Here is a 22,884-nt window from a genome sequence, read left to right on the forward strand (position 1 = left end):
AAAAAGTACATTATACAGAAAGAAATGTGAAACATTAACTAGAATTTAGGACAGCAAAAAGGGATCCTTACTGTATGTGATTAGGATATTTAGCTAGCTGAAGTGGGCTTTATAATTGATGAGAATTTATATAGTCTCTTAGGAACAAAATTGTTCATTCTTACATAGTTTTATTTCATTTAGTATTATCATAATTTGTACATTTTCTAGTCTTAAATAGGTAACATTTTATGTCGATGGAAATTACTGTCATAAAAAGAAACCCTGTCTCGAAAAATCCAAAAAAAAGAAAAAAGGGGATAAAATAAGAATTATATAAGTTGATAATTGCCTGTTTTAAAACCCATATTCTAGGATACAGGACTGGTTGACTCTAATGTAGTTTTCACATCTATACAGTGTGTCGTTTAGCTATTTTGGCATGCAGAAACTGAACTGTTCCGGTTTTTTTTCTTTAGATAAGGAAGTCTAGAATACATTGACTTTGTTTTGATATTCTAGGTGATCCGTTATACAAGTAAAGTAGCAAGATCATTTCAATAATTACAAGGTCTCCTTTTCAATTTGTGTATTTCAGTTCATTAATAAGGTGTAGGTGTTTCCTTAAACAAATAATCAAATAGTTCACAGTAGTTGCATTATATATAATCTCTGAAGATCTATGTTAAAAGCTCGCTCTCTCTCTCTCTCTCTCTCTCTCTCTCTTTACCTGTGTGTGTATGTCTTTGTGTATGCGCGCGTGCGTGTGTGTGTGTGTGTGTGTGCATACACTTGTGCTACAATGATGTCCAAAACCAATGCCCATGACCCCAGTGGGCCCATCTAATTGTTTCAATGTATCAGTGTGTGGTATACATATGTACAATGATGTCTGAAAGAAATGTCCATGACCCTAGTGAGCCCATCTAGGTTTGGAAATGTGTCAGTATATCACGTTTGTGTTTGCATTTGCAGTTATGTATGGAGACCAGGGATGTTGGTTTATTCAATTGCTATAAACTTATTTTTTTGTTCCATGGTCTCTCACTGAACCTGGAGCTGACAAGTTGGTTACCTGTCTGATCAATGAGTCTCTGAGACCTGCCTTTCTATAGAGTAACTGGTATAATGGGTACTGGGGGTCCAAATTCAAGTCCTCATGTTACACAGCTGCCATTTACCCAGTACCCAGATTTTTTAAAAGTTAATTGAAATAAAATCAAACGAAACTTTTATTTTGAATAATACCTTGTTGTAGACAGGAAAAGGTTGTAGTGATATCTTTGGACTTAGCAGATTTGTCTGTGAGAATACCACAACGAGCTCTCCAGATCTGTTGATTTTGCTGGGCATGGTGGAACACAGTGGTCATCTAAGCACTTGGGAAGCCGAGGAAGGATTGTGTGAGAGAGAGATCAACCCAAGCTATGTAACAACTTTGACTTTAAGAAGAAAAATATTGGGTGATTTATGAGTCTAACCAACTGCAGAGTTAAAGTCTACACCAAATTACCTTAACCTAACATCAGAGGTAAATGCAAGAGGTTACAAAAACCCCCATCTGGTTTATAATTCATTAGAGGCAACCATGTCTCAGAGAAAGCAGAAATGGTCACAGTTAAAAGTTTTCACTTGTAAATGATACAGAATAAATCTAGTCAAGGGAAGCATATAAAGGCAGCATCCAGGAAAATCCTTACCCAAGTCTTCTTCCACTGGAACTATGGATATTTATTTCCTGACATAAATGTATGACAATATACATGAACTATTGTTAACTAAGGAAGCCAACCCAATATGCTGAGCTGAGTTTTTATTGGGTTTAAATCACATGCAGCCAATGTGACCTTCCTTAGTCTCTACCTCTCACTATAACTACATGACTCAAAGCCTTCATTCATCCTTGGTCACATTATGACCAAGGCCTTCTATGATATTGTATGAGCTTAGTGATCACTTTTAAATATCCAATGACAAAAGCCTGTTCTTGTTGGGGATAATATTCTTTATTCACCACCCACCTACAGTTCTCAAATAGTGAAAGTACACAAGACCAAATTGAAAGAGTGGTTCCTAAAATGTAATTCAGATGAAATAACTTTTTATTACCTACTAGATTAAATTAAAATGTTTTTATTCCAGATCACCTTTGTATGCTGTCTATCCACTCAATATCTTCTTTTATGTATTCCCTTCTTAGCTGATTAGAATCTTATCTCCTGAGGTTACCAACTACTCTCCTGCTTTAGAGCCTCTGTGACACCACTGTTGCTGTTAGCGTCACAGACTTTCTGTTTTGAACCCATCTATCTATCTGCAGTGCCTATGACAACCTTCCTGTATCTCATGTAAAGGCCACTATGCCACCTGAATACTTTGGAGCCAGATTTTCCATTGAACTCCTACAGTTATCATCGCCTATATGAATTATTTATCTGTTAGCATATCTTTCCTTGTGTCATGATTATTCCCCACTCATCTTTATGAGTAGATCTTAAACCTCCTGTTATTCAGAAACCATAGGTCTCTTATACCTTTTTATTAATAATTAATAATTAATAAGGTACTATTGTAGTACCTTATTGCACAGTAGCACATGTTAAATAAAATTTTAAATGGTAAATTTTATAGGTACATGTGTAACTAGGAGTATATTATTCAAACATATAAATTGAAGCATTTGTAAAATCATCTAAATTATATTTTAGAAGTTTTTGAGATAGTATTAATCAATAAGAGTGTAATAAATTTTGTTTTAAGATATTTTGCAAACAAAATGGCCACAGAATGTTTTACAGCATTGAAGTATGCCATCAGTATTAGTATTTGGGCATCTGTTCTGGCCTGCCCTTGGTGTTCTGACAGGATATGACCTATACCATAGTCACTAAGAGCACTTTCTGTGCACATTCATTATGTTCCTTTTTGAAATGGTCTTGCCCATCTCCCATCTTTTTCTCTTTCTCTGTTTTCTCTCTGTCTGTCTATCCATCCCTCTGCTTCCTTGCCTGTCTCCCTTTCTCTCTTTCCACATACTTGGCTGGCCTCCAATTCATAGTGATCCATCTGCATTTCCCTCTCTGAGTGCTGGGATTAAAAGTGTGTTTCACTTCACCTAGCTGCCTTTAGTTCTTATAGTTGCCAATTCCCCTGAGAAATTTCTTTATTTTCTGGCAGAATATGTATATATTGCCTTTATGTCAGGCTTTTAGACATTAAGAAGCATGTGTGTTTTTTTATAGCAGGAAACTTATTTATTTAATTTAAATATATTTACTTATGTATATGAGTGTCCTGTATTCACACACAGCAGAAGTGGTAATCTCATTACAAATGGTTGTGATTCACCATGTGGTTGCTGGCAATTGAACTCAGGAACTCTGGAACAGAAGCCAGTGCTCTTAACCATTGAGCCATCTCTCTAACCCCAGCTTTTTATAATATAATGGTTTAATTTTAACTTTTGCCTTTATATACCTGACTTTAGTCAAGACTCTTCTCCATAGTCAAGAGATAAAATTGGCAGTGATTCAACATTTCACTACTGTTTGTTGCTCATGGTTTTTTTTGCAGCACATTTAAAACTAGAAACACTTTAAACGTCCATGTTTCATCTTTGACTGATTTTGGCTGGCATCAAGGCAGATAAATGAGACCCACCACTATAAAAATAAGTTTGTGATGTTTTACCATCCAACTTAGAACTGAAGGAAGATCCCTGTGGGGTAAGAATAGAAGACACATCCTAAGGTCAAAACATTTTTAGCTGTGAATCATTTATCTTCCTGCTGTTTGTGGCTAGCAGTAGTTCACCCTGACATTTTTAATATCACTGGAGGATTGGAAAGATGCTCATTAAGTTGGATTGATTTGGTGGTAGAAAAGAAGTGACACCACAGCTTATACTTTAGGGGCTGACAATAGGGACTGATAGGAAAAGGTTCTGTCCCTTCATCTAGTAACTGATGGAAGCAGATGCAGAGATCACAGCTAAGCACTGGGCTGAATTCCTGGTGTCCCATCATAGAGAGGGAAGGGCCATATTATGAGCAAATGGACCAAGACCATAATGGGGGAAAGCCACAAAAACAGCTGACCTGAGTAGGTAGGAGCTCACTGGCTTCCAACTGACAGCTGGGGAACCTGCATAAGACCGAACTAGGCCCTTTGAATGTGGGTGACGGTTGTGTGGCTTGGGCAGTTTTGGGGGCCACTAGAAGTGGGACTAGTATTCATCTGTAATGCATGAACTGGCTCTTTGGAGCCCATTTCCTGTGGAGAGTTACCTTGTTCAGCCTAGATCCAGAGGCCTGGGACTTAATCCTGCCTCAAGTAATGTGATAGACTTTGTTGACTCCCCATGGGAAGCAAGCCTCACCCTCTCTAAGGAGTGGATCAGGATATGGGAGTATGATAGGGAGAAAGTAGGGATAGCAGGAGGATGGGAAGGAAAGGAATCTGGGATTGATCTGTAAAATAAAATAGTTTTAAAAATAAAAAAATATAAGAAAGGAAAAGGTTCTGTCATAGTGCTAAGAATATGAAAAATCAAGGTGTAGTCAGGTGTTTCATGTATGGAAATAGTCACCCTCACTGTAATGCTGTTTTAGTTCTTAGCATCTCAAAAATTGTTTCATAAAAAATAATAGACTGACTCGTGAGGCAGAGGCAGGCGGATCTCTGTGAGTTCGAGGCCAGCCTGGTCTACAAGAGCTAGTTCCAGGACAGGCTCAAAAAAAAAAAAAAAAAAAAAAAAAAAAAAAGCTGCAGAGAAACCCTGTCTCAAAAAGAAAAAAAAAAAATAGACTGTGCTTCTTTAACGCTTTCTAATGTTTCTTGACACTTGAGTGCTGTATTCACTTTTTTTTTTCTACAAGAAACAAATGAGTGATGATTCTTATCTGGTAGGGACTGTGACAATTACAAGAGTGCCAGGTATATAGGTGGCACTGGATGAATATCTCATTCAATGTTTTTGGTAGGAGACTTCAATTTGATTGTGCTTTCCAATAAAACAATCTCTTTATCATGTCTGGTTGCTGTTAAACTAGTATTCAACAAATTGTGTAGTACTTCTGTTGGATTGTAAATTTTATTTACTAGACATTGTTGCATTTTTTGAGAAGAAAATCAATCTAAGGACTAAAAAATTTGGAAAAGACTAAAAATTGAAAGGTAGGTTTCCATTTCTATATGGTGATAGAGTTAGACATGCAGAATAAAAATGAACCTTTCAGACTTGGTTACCAATTTTTCTTGCCTTGTTGGCCCAAGAAAACTTGGGGTATAAGATAACCTAGCAAGGCAGTAGAAAGGATCCCTTTTAGGATTTTGACTGTGAGTAAAGTTCTTGGTGATGATCCACAGGAAAGAATGCAGTAATTGCAGTGGCATTTGTCATCTTCATAACAGTGACTTCATCTCTCCTGCTCTTTTGAATCTGATTTCTTTTTATTTTATTTTATATTATTATTTTTTAATTAAAAATTTCCACCTCCTCCCCTCCTCCCATTTCCCTCCCCATTCCCCTACTCTCCCTCTCCCTCCCTCTCCAGTCCAAAGAGCAGTCAGGGTTCCCTGCCCTGTGGGAAGTCCAAGGTCCTCCTTCCTCCATCCAGGTCTAGGAAGAGGAGCATCCAAACAGACTAGGCTCCCCCAAAGTCAGTACATGCAGTAGAATCAAAACCCAGTGTCCTTGGCTTTTCAGTCAGCCCTTATTGTCAGCCACGTTCAGAGAGTCCAGTTTGATCACATGCTCCATCAGTCCCAGTCCAGCTGGCCTTGGTGAGGTCCCTTTATGTCAGCCCTGCCGTCTCAGTGGGTGGGTGCACCCCTCGTGGTGCTGACTTCCTTGTTCATGTTCTCCTTCCTTCTGCTCCTCATTTGGACCTTGGGAGCTCAGTTCAGTGCTCCAATGTGGGTCGCTGTCTCTATCTCTTGCCAACCCTCAAATGGCTCCCTTAATTAAGATATATACTTCCCTGCTCCCATATCCACCCCTTCCTCCATCCTATCCATCCCATTCCCTCTAGGTCTCCCCAACCTCCCCTTCTCACTTCTCTCTCCCCATCTCCCCTTCCTCCCACCCCACCTCCACCCCCAAGCTCCCAATTTTTGCCTGGCAATCTTGTCTACTTCCAATATCCAGGAGGATAACTATATGTTTTTCTTTGGGTTCACCTTCTTATTTAGCTTTTCTAGGATCACGAATTATAGGCTCAATGTCCTTTATTTGTAGCTAGAATCCACTTAAGAGTGACTCCATACCATATTCATCTTTTTGGGTCTGGGTTACCTCACTCGGGATAGTGTTTTCTATTTCCATCCATTTGCATGCAAAATTCAAGATGTCATTGTTTTTTACCGCTGAGTAGTACTCTAACATGTATATATTCCACAGTTTCTTTATCCATTCTTCCATTGACAAAAAGGCAACATACTGATTTGAAGATCTTCACCAACTCCGCAACAGACAAAGGTCTGATCTCCAAAATATATAAAGAACTCAAGAAACTAGACTTTAAAATACTAATTAACCCAATTAAAAAATGGGGCACTGAACTGAACAGAGAATTCTCAACAGAAGTTCAAATGGCCAAAAGACACTTAAGGTCATGCTCAACCTCCTTAGTAATCAGGGAAATGCAAATCAAAACAACTTTGAGATACCATCTTACACCTGTCAGAATGGCTAAAATCAAAAGCAACAATGATAGCCTTTGCTGAAGAGGATGTGGAGTAAGGGGTACACTCATCCATTGCTGCTGGGAATGCAAACTTATACAACCTCTTTGGAAATCAGTGTGGAGGTTTCTCGGGAAATTCAGGATCAACCTACCCCAGGATCTAGCAGTACCACTCTTGGGAATATACCCAAGAGATGCCCTATCATGCTACAAAAGCATTTGTTCAACTATGTTCGTAGCAGCATTATTTGTAATAACCAGAACCTGGGAACAACCTAGATGCCCCTCAATGGAAGAATTGAATCTGATTTCTAAAGTAATGGTAGAAATGGTGACTGCCTTGGAAAATTTTGCCACAGCTTTACCATCTTTCTCATCCTCCTTCTTAGTATATTTGCCCATAGTTTTCTTTGTTGGGCAGTTATATAAAACCTGAAGTCAATAATTTCCCACTCTGATTTTGTCAGAAGGTTAATAGAAACAGTGATAATTTAGGACTTGAATGTGCGAAAAGTAGTTAATAGTAGAGTATGTGTAGATTAATATATCGTATATAAATTTCAGAGAATTGGCTTCATAATCATGGTGTTTATGTTACTCAAAGATAGTCATTTACTTTATTTAAGTATGGAACGTCTGTAGAATGTCTGAAGTATATACTCATCAAAAAATGTAAATAGTTAAATATAGCATGCTCAATTTATAATAGCAAAGTATTACTTGCATTACTTCACTCTAAACAGTACTATGTATTTGATGTTAGCCTATTTCGCAGATAGAGAAACTGATATTCCATAAGAGTAAATAATTCATTTCAAATTCTACTGCTATTGTGAGAAAAACAGAAAGATTATTAGAGTCTGACTGCTGAACTACCACAGTGAATTCTGAAGAGTAGAATGGGCACATAATTAACTCCTGAGAAGTTAATTATGGATCAGGTTGGGAGTCTGGACAGTGGTGAAGCAGAAGCCCATGGAAGGATGATTTTTATCACAGTGGAAATGATTGCTGTGTCTTAGACAAGTTCTGCTCTGAGGACTTTCAAGAAAATAACTCATATCAGTTTCTGTTGTGCCAAGAGAGGTTTTAGAAATATATAAATAGCTGCTTTTAACCTGAGCTCCTTTGCACACGTTTATATGGTAAGTTATTTGATCCTCCTACAGATGGGTGATTCCTCAAAAGAGAGAAGTAGCAGTATGATGTTATAAGATGGGTAAAGTAACTATACTTGGCAGCAATAAATTGAGCATTTTAAAATAACCGGTAGAGAAGGTGTTTGTTTGTTTGTTTATTCTGTGTATTTTTCACATCATGTATCTTGATCCCGTTTACTTAAACACACACACACACACACACACACACACACACACACACACACACGATTGTAATGGGCTTGCTAAGTACCTTTATTTTGAACATTGCACATTACCTTAGCCTGTCTATTCTTATAACAAAATACCCAACTCTGGGTAATGTTTAGCACTGCAGATGGGCCTTCATGGTGGTAAAAGCATGTGTGAAGAGGGAAAGATGACTTAGAACAGGAAAGTAGAGTCAGGATGATCTATTACTTCCTTTTTCAAACAATTTTCTCACAACACTTAACCTGACATCCACAAGAACTACAGTAATTCTTTTCAAGGACAGTGCTCCACCCACTGAAGTAACCATCATACACTAGGGCCCAGGTTTAAATGTTTCACCATCTCCTATTATCCCCCAATTAGAACGAAACTTTCAGTGTGATGTACTAAAACCCCATCTAAATTATAGCACATTATACTTATGTCTGTATTTATATATCATTTCAAATTAGATGCAGATAAAATAGTGGTCACGGAAGAGTAGTTGTCCATTCAAAGCCCTATATTGGATGAACCTTAAAAAAAAAAACGGAAAAGGAAAAGTGTTGATTTTACTTTTCCTTATTTTTGACTATTGGTTTGTAAATAAGGCAGATCAAGAATGCATAGACAAAATTATGCTAGGTGTTATGCAGATATACTTTTTTAGAAATTTTTAACCAATTTCACTCCTCTGAACCAGACTTTTTGGTACCATGTAAATTTAAAATGATGGTGCATGTATAAGCAGTTTCTAGGGAAGATGGATCTACTGATTTTCCCCATAAATATCCTGTAAAACCCAAAGAGTTGTCCTGTGGGCCACTGGGTACCTGTTTGTGCCTGAAGTTGTTCACCCATGGTGGTGTCGTTCTGTTCATCTTGTTTCCTGTAGGTTACAAGTGCAATGGAAAGAGAAGCCTCCATCAGTAAAATTGGAAAGTGACCATTTCTGTCTCCATGCTTATCAGGTTTTCTTTTTTTTTTTTTTTTTCCTCATGGTTTATTTTTTTTTTATATTTAAAAATTTCCATCTCCTTCCCTCCTCCTCCCCCCTCCCTCCCCTCCTTCTCCCCCTTCTCTCCCCTCCTTCTCCCCCTTCCCTCCCCTCCCCTCCACCCATACCTCCCCTCCCTCCCTCTCAAGGCCAAGGAGCCATCAGGGTTCCCCACTCTATGCTAAGACCAAGGTCCTCCCAACTCCCCCCAGGTCCAGGAAGGTGATCGACCAAGCTGAGAAGGCTCCCACAGAGCCCGTCCATGAAGAACAATCAGAGCCCAGAGCCATTGTCCTTTGCTTCTCAGTCAGCCCCCGCTGTTGGCCACACTCAGAGAGACGGGTTTGGTCGCATGATCCATCAGTCCCATTCCAACTGGAGTTGGTGATCTCCCATTAGTTCTGTCCCACCGTCTCCATGAGTGAACGCACCCCTCTCGTTCCTGACTTTCTCCCTCATGTTCTCGCTCCTTCTGCTCCTCATCGGGACCTTGGGAGCTCAGTCCAGTGCTCCAATGTGGGGCTCAGTCACCTTCCCCATCTGTCGCCAGCTGGAGGTTCCCTCACGGTCCTGACTTTCTTTCTCATGTTCTCTCTCCTTCTGCTCCTCATCAGGACCTTGGGAGCTCAGTCCGGTGCTCCAAGGTGGGGCTCTGTCATTTTCTTCATCTATCGTCAGGTGGAGGTTCTATGGTGATATGCAAGAAATTCATCAGTATGGCTATAGGAACTGGCCTTTTCAGGCTCCCTCTCCTCAGCTGCCCAAGGAACTAACTGGGGGCGTCTCCCTGGAAACCTGGGAACCCCTCTAGGGTCAAGTCTCTTGACAACCCTCAGGTAGCTCCTTAAATTAAGATATATGCTTCCCTGCTCTCATATCCACCCTTCCTCTATCCCAAGCACCCCATTCCTCCGAGCTCCCCCCGCTCTCCCCTTCACACTTTTCTCTCCCCATCTTCCCTTGGCCCAGTCTTGCCCAACCCTCAAGTTCCCAATTTTGCCTGGCGATCGTGTCTACTTCCAATATCCAGGAGGATTACTATATCTTTTTTGGGAGTTCACCTTCTTATTATCTTCTCAAGGATCCCAAACTTATAGGCTCGATGTCCTTTAATCATGGCTAGAAACCGAATATGAGTGAGTACATCCCATGTTCATCTTTATGGGTCTGGGTTACCTCACTCAGAATAGTGTTTTCTATTTCCATCCATTTGCCTGCAAAATTCAAGATGTCATTGTTTTTTACCGCTGAGTAGTATTCTAGCATGTATATATTCCACAGTTTCTTCATCCATTCTTCCACTGAAGGGCATCTAGGCTGTCTCCAGGATTGGCTATTACAAATAATGCTGCTATGAACATAGATGAGCATATGCTTTTGTTGTATGATTGGGCATCTCTTGGGTAGATTCCCAATAGTGGAATTGCTGGGTCCTGGGGTAGGTTGATCCCGAATTTCCTGAGAAACCGCCACACTGCTTTCCAAAGTGGTTGCACAAGTTTGCATTCCCACCAGCAATGGATGAGTGTGCCCCTTACCCCACAACCTCTCCAGCAAAGGTTATTATTGGTGTTTTGGATTTTAGCCAATCTGACAGGTGTAAGATGATATCTCAAAGTTGTTTTGATTTGCATTTCCCTGATAGCTAGGGAGGTTGAGCATGACCTTAAGTGTCTTTTGGCCATTCGAACTTCTTCTGTTGCGAATTCTCTGTTCAGTTCAGCGCCCCATTTTTTAATTGGGTTAATTGGCATTTTACCGTCTAGTCTCTTGAGTTCCTTATATATTTTAGAGATCAGACCTTTGTCAGTTGCAGGGTTGGTGAAGATCTTTTCCCAGTCAGTAGGCTGCCTTTGTGTCTTAGTGACAATGTCCTTTGCTTTACAGAAGCTGCTCAACTTCAGGAGGTCCCATTTATTCAATGTTGCCCTTAAAGTCTGTGCAGCTGGGGTTATGCATAGGAAACGGTTCCCTGTGCCCATTTGTTGTAGAGTACTTCCCACTTTCTCCTCTATCAAGCTCAATGTGTTCAAATTAATATTGAGGTCTTTAATCCATTTGGACTTGAGTTTTGTGCATGGTGATAGATATGGATCTACTTTCATTCTTCTACAGGTTGACATCCAGTTATGCCAGCACCATTTGTTGAAGATGCCCTCTTTCTTCCATTGTGTACTTTTGGCTCCTTTATCAAAAATCAGGTGTTCATAGGTTTGTGGTTTAAGATCCAGGTCTTCTATACGATTCCATTGGTCAACTTCTCTGTTTTTATGCCAATACCGAGATGTTTTCAATACTGTAGCTCTGTAATACAGGTTGAAGTCAGGGATGGTAATGCCTCCAGAAGTTCCTTTATTGTATAAGATTGTTTTGGCTATCCTGGGTTTCTTGTTTTTCCATATAAAGTTGATTATTGTCCTCTCAATCTCTGTGAAGAATTTTAATGGGACCTTGATTGGGATTGCATTGAATCTATAGATTGCTTTTGGTAGAATTGCCATTTTTACTATGTTGATCCTCCCAATCCACGAGCAGGGGAGATCCTTCCATTTTCTGGTATCCTCTTCAATTTCTTTCTTCAAAGACTTAAAGTTCTTGTCAAATAAATCCTTCACTTCCTTGGTTAGCGATACTCCCAGATATCTTATGCTATTTGTGGCTATTGTGAAAGGTGATACTTCTCTGATTTCCCTCTCTGCTTCCTTATCCTTTGTGTATAGGAGGGCGACTGATTTTTTGGAGTTGATCTTGTATCCTGCCACGTTACTGAAGGAGTTTATCAGCTGTAGGAGTTCTTTGGTGGAGTTTTTGGGGTCGCTTATGTATACTATCATATCATCTGCAAATAATGAAAGTTTAACTTCTTCCTTTCCAAATTGAATCCCCTTGATTCCCTTATGTTGTCTTATTGCTATTGCTAGAACTTCAAGCACTATATTGAAGAGATACGGAGAGAGTGGACAGCCTTGTCGTGTTCCTGAATTTAGTGGGATAGCCTTGAGTTTCTCTCCGTTTAATTTGATGTTAGCTGTCGGCTTGCTGTAAATAGCTTTTATTATATTTAGGAATGACCCTTGTATCCCTAATCTCTCCAAGACCTTTATCATAAAAGGGTGCTGAATTTTGTCAAATGCTTTTTCAGCATCTAATGAGATGACCATATGGTTTTTTTCCTTCAGTTTGTTTATATGATGGATTACATTAATAGATTTTCGTATGTTGAACCAGCCCTGCATCTCTGGGATGAAGCCTACTTGATCGTAATGGATAATTTTTCTAATGTGTTCTTGGATTCGGTTTGCCAATATTTTATTGAGAATTTTTGCGTCAATGTTCATGAGTGAGATTGGCCTGTAATTCTCTTTCTTGGTTGAGTCTTTGTGTGGTTTAGGTATCAGGGTAACTGTAGCTTCATAGAAGGAATTTGGCAGTGACTCTTGTGTTTCTATATTATGAAATACCTTAAGGAGTATAGGTATTAGGTCTTCTTGGAAGTTCTGGTAGAATTCCGCATTGAAACCATCTGGTCCTGGGCTCTTTTTGGTAGGGAGGTTTCTGATAACAGCTTCTAATTCTTCGCGACTAACAGGACAATTTAGAGCATTTACCTGGTCCTGGTTTAACTTTGGTATATGGTATTTATCTAAAAAACTGTCCATTTCTTTTACATTTTCCAATTTTGTGGCATACAGGCTTTTGTAGTAAGATCTAATGATTTTCTGAATTTCCTCTGTGTCTGTGGTTATGTCCCCCTTTTCATTTCTGATCTTGTTAATTTGCGTGTTCTCCCTCTGCCGTTTGATTAGTTTGGCTAAGGGTTTGTCAATCTTGTTGATTTTCTCCAAAAACCAGCTTCTTGTTTCATTGATTCTTTGGATTGTTTTCTGTGTTTCTATTTTGTTGATTTCTGCCCTCAGTTTGATTATTTCCAGTCTTCTACTTCTCCTAGGTGAGTCTGCTTCTTTTTTTTCCAGAGCTTTCAGGTGTGCTGTTAAGTCACCAATGAGTGCTTTCTCCGTTTTCTTTAAGTGGGCACTTAGTGCTATGAACTTTCCTCTTAGCACTGCTTTCATTGTGTCCCATAGGTTTGAGTATGTTGTGTCTTTGTTTTCATTAAATTCAAGAAAGACTTTAATTTCTTTCTTTATTTCTTCCTTGACCCAGGTGTGGGTCAGTAGTTGACTGTTCAGTTTCCATGAGTTTGTGGGCCTTCTGGGGGTAGCATTGTTGTTGAATTCTAATTTTAATCCATGGTGATCCGATAAGACACAGGTGGTTACTAATATTTTTTTGTAACTGTGGAAGTTTGCTTTGTTACCAAGTATATGGTCAATTTTCGAAAAGGTTCCATGAGCCGCAGAGAAGAAGGTATATTCTTTCCTATTTGGGTGGAATGTTCTATAGATGTCTGTTAAGTCCATTTGGTTCATTACCTCCATTAAGTCTTTCAATTCTCTGTTAGGTTTCTGTCTGATTGACCTGTCCATTGGTGAGAGAGGAGTGTTGAAGTCTCCAACTATTAGTGTGTGTGGTTTGATGGCTGCCTTGAGTTCTAGAAGTGTTTCTTTTACATAAGTGGGAGCTTTTATATTAGGGGCATAGATATTCAGGATTGAGACTTCATTCTGAAGGATTTTTCCTGTTATGAGTATAAAGTGTCCCTTTCCATCTCTTCTGATTGATTTTAGTTTGAAGTCAACTTTGTTGGAAATTAGTATGGCCACACCCGCTTGTTTCTTAGGGCCATTTGCTTGATAAACCTTTTCCCAACCCTTTACTCTGAGTAGGTGCCTGTCTTTGTGGTTGAGGTGTGTTTCTTGTAAACAGCAAAATGTTGGATTCTGTTTTTGTATCCAGTCTCTTAGCCTGTGCCTTTTTATAGGTGAATTGAGTCCATTGATATTAAGTGATATTAATGACCAGTGGTTGTTAACTTCAGTCATTTTTAGTAGTAGAGTTTGTGTGTTTCCCTTCTTCTAGTTGTGCTGGTGAAGGGTCGCTAGATGCCTGAGTTATTGTCGGCGTTGTTGGACTCCTTGGTTTGTGATTTTCCTTCTATTACTTTCTGCAAGGCTGGATTTGTGGCTGCGTATTGTTTAAATCTGTTTTTGTCCTGGAATATCTTGTTTTCTCCATCAATGGTGAATGCAAGCTTTGCTGGGTATAATAGTCTAGGCTTGCATCCATGTTCCCTAAGTGTCTGTAGCACATCTATCCAAGCTCTTCTGGCTTTCATGGTTTCCATTGAGAAATCAGGTGTAATTCTGATAGGTTTCCCTTTATATGTTACTTGACCTTTTTCCTTTGCAGCTCTTAATATCTGTTCTTTATTCTGTATGTTTTGTGTTTTGATTATTATATGGCGTGGGGATGCTTTCTTTTGATCCAGTCTATTTGGTGTTCTGTAGGCTTCTTGTACCTTCATAGGAACATCCTTCTTTAGGTTGGGGAAGTTTTCTTCTATAATTTTGTTGAATATGTTTTCTGGGCCTTTGAGTTGTAATTCTTCTCCTTCTTCTACCCCAATTATTCTTAGGTTTGGTCTTTTCATGGTGTCCCAGATTTCCTGAATGTTTTGTGTTAAGAATTTGTTAGATTTGTTTAGTTCTTTAATCTGTGAGTTTATTTCCTCTATAGTATCTTCAGAGTCCGAGATTCTTTCTTCCATCTCTTGTATTCAGTTGGAAATACTTGTCTCTGAAGTTTCTGTTCGTTTACTCAGAGTTTCCATTTCCAGTCGTCCCTCAGATTGTGTTTTCTTCAATACCTCCATTTCATTTATCAGGTCTTGTACTGTTTCCCTTACCTGTTTGATTGCTTTTTCTTGTTTTTCTTGTTTTTCTTGGGTATCTTTGAGAGATTTATTTATTTCGTCTACCTTTTTGTTTGTCATCTCCATTTCTTTATGGCAGTTTTTTACCTCCTGTTTAAGGTCCTCTATTATTTTCATAAAGTACTGTTTAATGTCGGTTTCTTCTATATCTTCTGGGGTAGAGTGTTCAATTCTTGTTGTTTCGGGATGTCTGGCTTGTGGTGATGTCATGTTGCCTTTCATGTTGTTGGAGGAGCTCCTGCATTGGCGCCTGCCCATCTCTTCCTTCAAAAGGAGCGCGGAGGTGTTTGGTGTCCCCAACGAATGATGGATCCTCCTGCAGACTGTGAGGTCCCCTTGCAGGCCAAGCAGCTCTCAGACAAAGGCCTACCTTGCTCCGGGCAGTCAAATGAAGGAGGGGACCTCCCACCGGCCTGGGTGCACTCAATTCCAGGTCCCCAGAGCCCAAACAGGCTGAGCTGTGGGATTTTGTGGCCCCAAAGACGGGAGGATGAGGCAGGGGGAGGGGGGGAGGATTCTGGGTGCAAGCTGGGAAGGGACAGGAAGAGAGAGGCAGTATCCGGGGAGAATAACCCCTGCAGGAAGAGCAGGAAGTGTGCTGGTGGCAGGGGGAGTTGTGGAGAGTCGGTGGTCCCTCTCCGGGCAGCTGCCGCGGTTCGGGCACTCACTCCTCACTCACCCCAAAGAATGATGGATCCTCCTGCAGACTGTGAGGTCCCCTTGCAGGCCAAGCAGCTCTCAGACAAAGGCCTACCTTGCCCCAGGCAGTCAAATGAAGGAGGGGACCTCCCACCGGCCTGGGTGCACTCAATTCCGGGTCCCCAGAGCCCAAACAGGCTGAGCTGTGGGATTTTGTGGCCCCAAAGACGGGAGGATGAGGAAGGGGGAGGGGGGAGGGTTCTGGGTGCAAGCTGGGAAGGGACAGGGAGAGAGAGGCGGTATCCGGGGAGAATAACCCCTGCAGGAAGAGCAGGAAGTGTGCTGGTGGCAGGGGGAGTTGTGGAGAGTCGGTGGTCCCTCTCCGGGCAGCTGCCGCGGTTCGGGCACTCACTCCTCACTCACCCCAAAGAACGATGGATCCTCCTGCAGACTGTCAGGTCCCCTTGCAGGCCAAGCAGCTCTCAGACAAAGGCCTACCTTGCTCCGGGCAGTCAAATGAAGGAGGGGACCTCCCACCGGCCTGGGTGCACTCAATTCCAGGTCCCCAGAGCCCAAAGAGGCTGAGCTGTGGGATTTTGTGGCCCCAAAGACAGGAGGATGAGGCAGGGGGAGGGGGGGAGGATTCTGGGTGCAAGCTGGGAAGGGACAGGAAGAGAGAGGCAGTATCCGGGGAGAATAACCCCTGCAGGAAGAGCAGGAAGTGTGCTGGTGGCAGGGGGAGTTGTGGAGAGTCGGTGGTCCCTCTCCGGGCAGCTGCCGCGGTTCGGGCACTCACTCCTCACTCACCCCAAAGAACGATGGATCCTCCTGCAGACTGTGAGGTCCCCTTGCAGGCCAAGCAGCTCTCAGACAAAGGCCTACCTTGCTCCGGGCAGTCAAATGAAGGAGGGGACCTCCCACCGGCCTGGGTGCACTCAATTCCAGGTCCCCAGAGCCCAAACAGGCTGAGCTGTGGGATTTTGTGGCCCCAAAGACAGGAGGATGAGGCAGGGGGAGGGGGGGAGGATTCTGGGTGCAAGCTGGGAAGGGACAGGAAGAGAGAGGCAGTATCCGGGGAGAATAACCCCTGCAGGAAGAGCAGGAAGTGTGCTGGTGGCAGGGGGAGTTGTGGAGAGTCGGTTGTCCCTCTCAGGCAGCTGCCGCGGTTCGGGCACTCACTCCTCACTCACCCCAAAGAATGATGGATCCTCCTGCAGACTGTGAGGTCCCCTTGCAGGCCAAGCAGCTCTCAGACAAAGGCCTACCTTGCCCCAGGCAGTCAAATGAAGGAGGGGACCTCCCACCGGCCTGGGTGCACTCAATTCTGGGTCCCCAGAGCCCAAACAGGCTGAGCTGTGGGATTTTGTGGCCCCAAAGACGGGAGGATGAGGAAGGGGGAGGGGGGAGGGTTCTGGGTGCAAGCTGGGAAGGGACAGGGAGAGAGAGGCGGTATCCGGGGAGAATAACCCCTGCAGGAAGAGCAGGAAGTGTGCTGGTGGCAGGGGGAGTTGTGGAGAGTCGGTGGTCCCTCTCCGGGCAGCTGCCGCGGTTCGGGCACTCACTCCTCACTCACCCCAAAGAATGATGGATCCTCCTGCAGACTGTGAGGTCCCCTTGCAGGCCAAGCAGCTCTCAGACAAAGGCCTACCTTGCTCCGGGCAGTCAAATGAAGGAGGGGACCTCCCACCGGCCTGGGTGCACTCAATTCCAGGTCCCCAGAGCCCAAAGAGGCTGAGCTGTGGGATTTTGTGGCCCCAAAGACAGGAGGATGAGGCAGGGGGAGGGGGGGAGGATTCTGGGTGCAAGCTGGGAAGGGACAGGAAGAGAGAGGCAGTATCCGGGGAGAATAACCCCTGCAGGAAGAGCAGGAAGTGTGCTGGTGGCAGGGGGAGTTGTGGAGAGTCGGTGGTCCCTCTCCGGGCAGCTGCCGCGGTTCGGGCACTCACTCCTCGCTCACCCCAAAGAATGATGGATCCTTCTGCAGACTGTGAGGTCCCCTTGCAGGCCAAGCAGCTCTCAGACAAAGGCCTACCTTGCTCAGGGCAGTCAAATGAAGGAGGGGACCTCCCACCGGCCTGGGTGCCGCTTATCAGGTTTTCATATTCAGAACCCAACATTCTAAACAAGTGCTCCACCACTGAGATACAAATCCTTAGCTCTGTAATATAATTTTTTTATTAAAAATTTCCACTTCCTCCCTGCCTCCCATTTACCTCTCTCTCCACCCCTCCACTCGCTCTCCCTCTCCTGTCTGAAGAGCAGTAAGGGTTCCCTGCCCTGTGGGAAGTCCAAGGTCCTCCCCCCTCCATCCAGGTCTAGGAAGGTGAGCATCCAAACAGGCTAGGCCCCCCCAAAACAAGTATATATAGTAGGATCAAAATCCAGTGCCATTATCCTTGGCTTCTCAGCAGCCCTCATTGTCCGCCATGTTCAGGGAGTCCGGTTTTATCCCGTGCTTTTTCAGTCCCAGTCCAGCTGGCCTTGGTGAGCTCCAATTCGATCAGCCCCTCCATCTCGGTGGTTGTGTGCATCCCTCACAGTCCTGACTTCCTTGCTCATGTTCTCCCTCCTTCTGCTCCTCATTTGGACCTTGGAAGCTCAGTTCAATGCTCCAATGTGGGTCTCTGTCTCTATCTCCATCCATCGCCAGATGAAGGTTCTATGGTGATATGCAAGGTAATCATCCGTATGGCTATAGGATCTGGCCATTTCTGGCTCCCTCTCCTCAGCTCCCCAAGGAACTAGCTGGGGGGCATCTCCCTGGATGCCTGGGAAGCCCTCTAGAATGAAGTCTCTTGCTAACCCTAAAATAGCTCCCTTAATTAAGATATATACTTCCCTGCTCCCATATCCACCCTTCCTATATCCCAACCATCCCCTTCCCCCAAGCTCTCCCCTTCCCCCCTTCACACTTTTCTCTCCCCATCTGCCCTTACTCCCACCCCACCCCACCCCCAAGTTCCATATATTAAAATTCGTCTTACCCTTTTCCAGACCTCTCCCAAGACTTCACTGTTTGAAAATTGATTGCCTTGTCAACTGTCAATTTTTTATGAATCTATTCTTTTTACTTACATTATTTAAAACATTGAAGTTCCATGTTTATTCAGTTTCAGTGTTCCATTCCTGTAAGCCATAAGAATGTCCTCTGGACTGCCTTATCAAATGTGCGCTAACAGATTTGGAACTTGTCATTTTGCTTCTTTTCTTTCTCTACATGACATATGATCTAATTACCACCCAGCATGAAGTAGCAGCTGAAGTGAGAATGGCAGCAAGAGAAGGGCCTGGCTTAACTGGACTGTTCAGCTGCCTGCTCCTTGTATCCTTCTCAGCTATAAGGAGATGGAACCAGCATCATTAAAGCAACTCACATTTTAAACCTCCTTTCCTTTTATGATATGAGGCAGAAAGAGGATTGTTCAATCTTTGAGGAAGCAAGACATTAAATAATACATTTATTTAATTTGCAATTATCAGTCTTTGATGTTTTCTGAATTTTCATCATTAAAGTTATTCAAAGTATATATCTTGTTTTCTTGACATTTAAATAGAGATAAAACAAACATTTCCAGGATTAAAATAAAATCAAGGTAATAATCAGTCTTTTTTAAACTAAGTTCAGAATTTTATACAATTTTGAGCTTTCATTTTCCAAATCTGTATAAAAACACTTCTTAAATTCATGTTTTAAAACATAAGCTTCTATATAGTAGGTTGTAGGATTCTTATTTGTAGAATGAATGAGTTTTATAGTTAGCCTAGTATATGTCTTTGTGTGGGGGGGGGATTGGGGTTAGTTTATAGTCTTTAAAGGACTGTGGTTCAAGTTTCATTTACCATATTGTCCATGATTAAAAAGATAAAACACATTATTTAGCAAATGTAAAGAAATATGTGCTCTATTATTATTTGAAGTACATATCTCTATGGCAGCTCTAGAGGGAGAATATCTGTATCAAATCTGAAAGTACAAGTAGGCATGGTAATCCATACTTAATTTTTTTACATTATGTAGTTATTTTAACTTTTAAAGTGGAATATATAAAAAACATGGTAAGTTGGCAAATTTAGAGCAATGAAATTAATTCTGAAGGAAATTGCTTTGTACTTGAGAGAGGAAGGAAAACTCAAAAAAATAGGAGATTTTAAGGTCAGGCAAATGGAACACTAACAAGTAATCTTTCAAAACTCACATCAGATGCAGTACTTCTGAGGCCTGACTACGACCTGATGCCAGTAGGAGAAGGAACATACTATTATAATGCTAGAATAAATAATTCCAAAGACTTCATTTTCCCTCAGTATACATACCTTAAAACATACTTTGTTTGCAATAGAATTTTCCTCTCTACTTATTTCACTGAAATTGCTTCTATTGGCTTAAATGGATAACCATACACAATATACTTCTAAAAAATAAATCTTAAAAGTCCATTCATTTCCACAGTTTTTTGGGATGGTGTTTGATATATTCTCATCAATATGACACAAATCTTAATGAAAAGACACAGGTGAAACAAAAATAACCATACATTCAGTTCAAAGCATAGTTTGTAATGACTACTGTGTAGCAATCTTTTTATTGATTTTTATTGAGCTCTACAATTTTCTCTACTCCCCTACCTGCCTCCCCCTCCCCCAGTCAGTCCTCCCCCTAGATTCCCCATGCTCCCAATTTACTTGGAAGATCTTGACTTTTCATACTTCCCATGTAGATTAGATCTATGTAAATCTCTCTTAGTGTGCTCATAGTTGTCTAAGTTCTCTGGGATTGTGGTTTTTAGGCTGGTTTTCTTTGCTTTATGTTTAAAAACCACCTATGAGTGAGTACATGTGATAATTGTCTTTCTGTGTCTGGGTTACCTCACTTAATATGATGTTTTTTAGCTCCATCAATTTTCCTGCAAAATTCAAGATGTCATTATTTTTTCTGCTGTGTAGAATTCCACATACTTATAATTTCAGTACTCTGCAGATGGAGGCAGGAGAATCCAGTTCAGTTAGCCTTGACATCATGAATACCTGTCTTAAACACAACCCAAAAGGCAAACCAAAGTTAAAAATATATGCATGACCTAGCTGTTGAACTTTTGGTAATTTATCCTTGAAAGCACACACACACACACACACACACACACACACACACACACACACACGCACACGCTTGCGAGAGAGAGAGAGAAAGAGGGAGAGACAGAGGGAGGCGCACAGGTACACACGTGTAGGGGGCTGAAGAGATTACTTATAGTTAAAAGAGTTGCATTCTGGAGGACCTGACTGAGTTCAGTTCCCAACTCTCATGTCTTATGGTTCACTACCAACTGTAACTCCAGTTTCAGGGGTTCTACTGCTTTCTTTTGCCCTCTGTGGACACCTTCACACATGTGACATAATTTCATAGAAACACACACACACAAACATGAAAGACAATAAATTAGAAATCCTTAAACCAAAGCACACACATACAAAAGTGTTCTTTATGAAATCAAAAAATAGAGAATGTTAATGGGCTAATAGAGTATACCTGAGAACAGATGTATTTCTTTCCTTTTAAAAATTTATTCTGTCTTGATAAAGAACAGTCTGTAATTCATATCAGTAAGTGAAAGAAACATACGGTTTGTCTCTGGAAATATGTGTATACGAATTTCTTCTTTCAGTCTTTATATAAATATACACAAACACCTATACATACACAGACCTCTATAAACATACATGTGAAAGTACAAAACTGGTGTGCCACTTACTCTCAAGTAAAGGAATGAAACTGTGTTAGAAGAAAAGAGGGTTTTGTTCTGTTTTGTTTTCATTTTATTTTATGTGGACACATATGTATGTACACGTGTGTGGGTATTGCATGCCATGGCATGTGTGTAGAGTTTAGAGTTTAATTCCCTCCTACCACCATATAGGTCCTGGAGACCAAGTTCAGGTCATCAGATTTGGACAATAGCCTTTACTTCCTGTCTCTTCCTGATGACTTTTTTATTTTAGTTTTTTGTTCTTTTGAAAAACTAGTTTTTTAGGTATGCTTTTTATATACTTTAAATTTTTATGTATATGTTATTTTACATAATTGAAAAGAAATTTTTACATGAATAGTTAACTCTGGTTTTTGTTTTTCTGTTTAGGACTCTGCACAGGAGAGTGTAATTACTCGAGATATCCATCGTACATTTCCTGCTCATGATTACTTCAAAGACACTGGAGGAGACGGACAGGAATCTCTCTATAAGATCTGCAAGGTAGGGCTCTGCACTCATGTTTTCTTATTTGTTGTTCAGGGCTTTTTTTTTAAAGGGACCACTCATAGAGACAGTTAGATTTTGTAACTCTCCTGGTGCTTTCTTTGCACTGGGTTCTCTTCTTACCCATATACCACCACATCCTTTATATTGAGCCCGGAAGGTGACCTTCTTGCTTTCTGTTCTGAAAGAGGCACAGCACAATCCTAGTTTGGCTCACCCACTAGCAGGAAAAGAACAGAAAGTTCTTTCAGATGAGATAATGTGAGAATTGTCTCCACTTTTTGATGATAGACAAGCAAGAGAAATGGTGTGGGCCGCTTGTTGAGTACTGGCAAGTTCCAAAATCTTTTGTGTGTTTTTTACATTTCATTTTGAAATCTTTCATCTTCCTTGTCATTAGTAGATCTAGAAAAAAGCTGCTTCATTGTTTGTAGTTGAAGATTTTTTTTTTTTTTTTTTTGGTTTTTCGAGACAGGGTTTCTCTGTGGCTTTGGAGCCTGTCCTGGAACTAGCTCTTGTAGACCAGGCTGGCCTCGAACTCACAGAGATCCATCTGCCTCTGCCTCCCGAGTGCTGGGATTAAAGGCGTGCGCCACCACCGCCCGGCTGTAGTTGAAGATTTTGTCAGAGGAGAAGATCCAATAACTTACTGATTTTGTAGGTTAAATCAGAAATACAGAGTGAAGCATGGTAGGCCTAAGTTCTGTTTTTACTTGCCGTTCCCATAGAGACTGTCAATGAACAGTGAGAGACACACACGCATCTGATGATGCAGAGAAAAAAATACCAAGTTTGATGACCAGTTTAGTCTTTCTAAAGGGTAGCAAAGAGCCAGTAGCTACTCTGAAGTATTTACAAATCCATTTCATTTGGTAGTTGCTGTTGTTTTTTGTTAGCACTCACAGAAATGTCTGCCTGCATTGCTAACCAAGCATAGTTGTTAAAGTTTGGATATTGAAGTAGCAATAAAGTATCTCTCAACAAAATGCTTCTTGCATGTGATGCTTTCCTTTTTTCATATTCTTTTCTTTCCTTCCTTCTCTCTTCCTCCTCCTCCTATTCCTACTTCTTTCTCTTCCCTCTTTCCTTCCTTTTATCCCTTATCCTTTCCTTCCCTTGTTCCCTCCCTCCCTCCTTGACTTCTCTTTCC

At 41.4% G+C, this 22,884-nt stretch overlaps 1 protein-coding gene across 3 annotated transcripts in view; it reads left to right on the forward strand.

Moving 5' to 3' along the window:
• Positions 1-22,884, forward strand: part of Rabgap1l (RAB GTPase activating protein 1 like) — a 639,610-nt gene that overhangs the window by 336,979 nt on the left and 279,747 nt on the right. For all 3 annotated transcript variants that reach the window (XM_038349609.1, XM_038349603.1, XM_038349604.1), the window contains one exon: positions 21,618-21,731. In XM_038349609.1, coding sequence (XP_038205537.1) covers positions 21,618-21,731 — 114 coding nt within the window. The remainder of the gene's footprint in view (positions 1-21,617; positions 21,732-22,884) is intronic.

The sequence above is a fragment of the Arvicola amphibius genome, chromosome 12, assembly GCF_903992535.2.
Source record: "Arvicola amphibius chromosome 12, mArvAmp1.2, whole genome shotgun sequence".
NCBI classification, from domain to species: Eukaryota; Metazoa; Chordata; class Mammalia; order Rodentia; family Cricetidae; genus Arvicola; species Arvicola amphibius.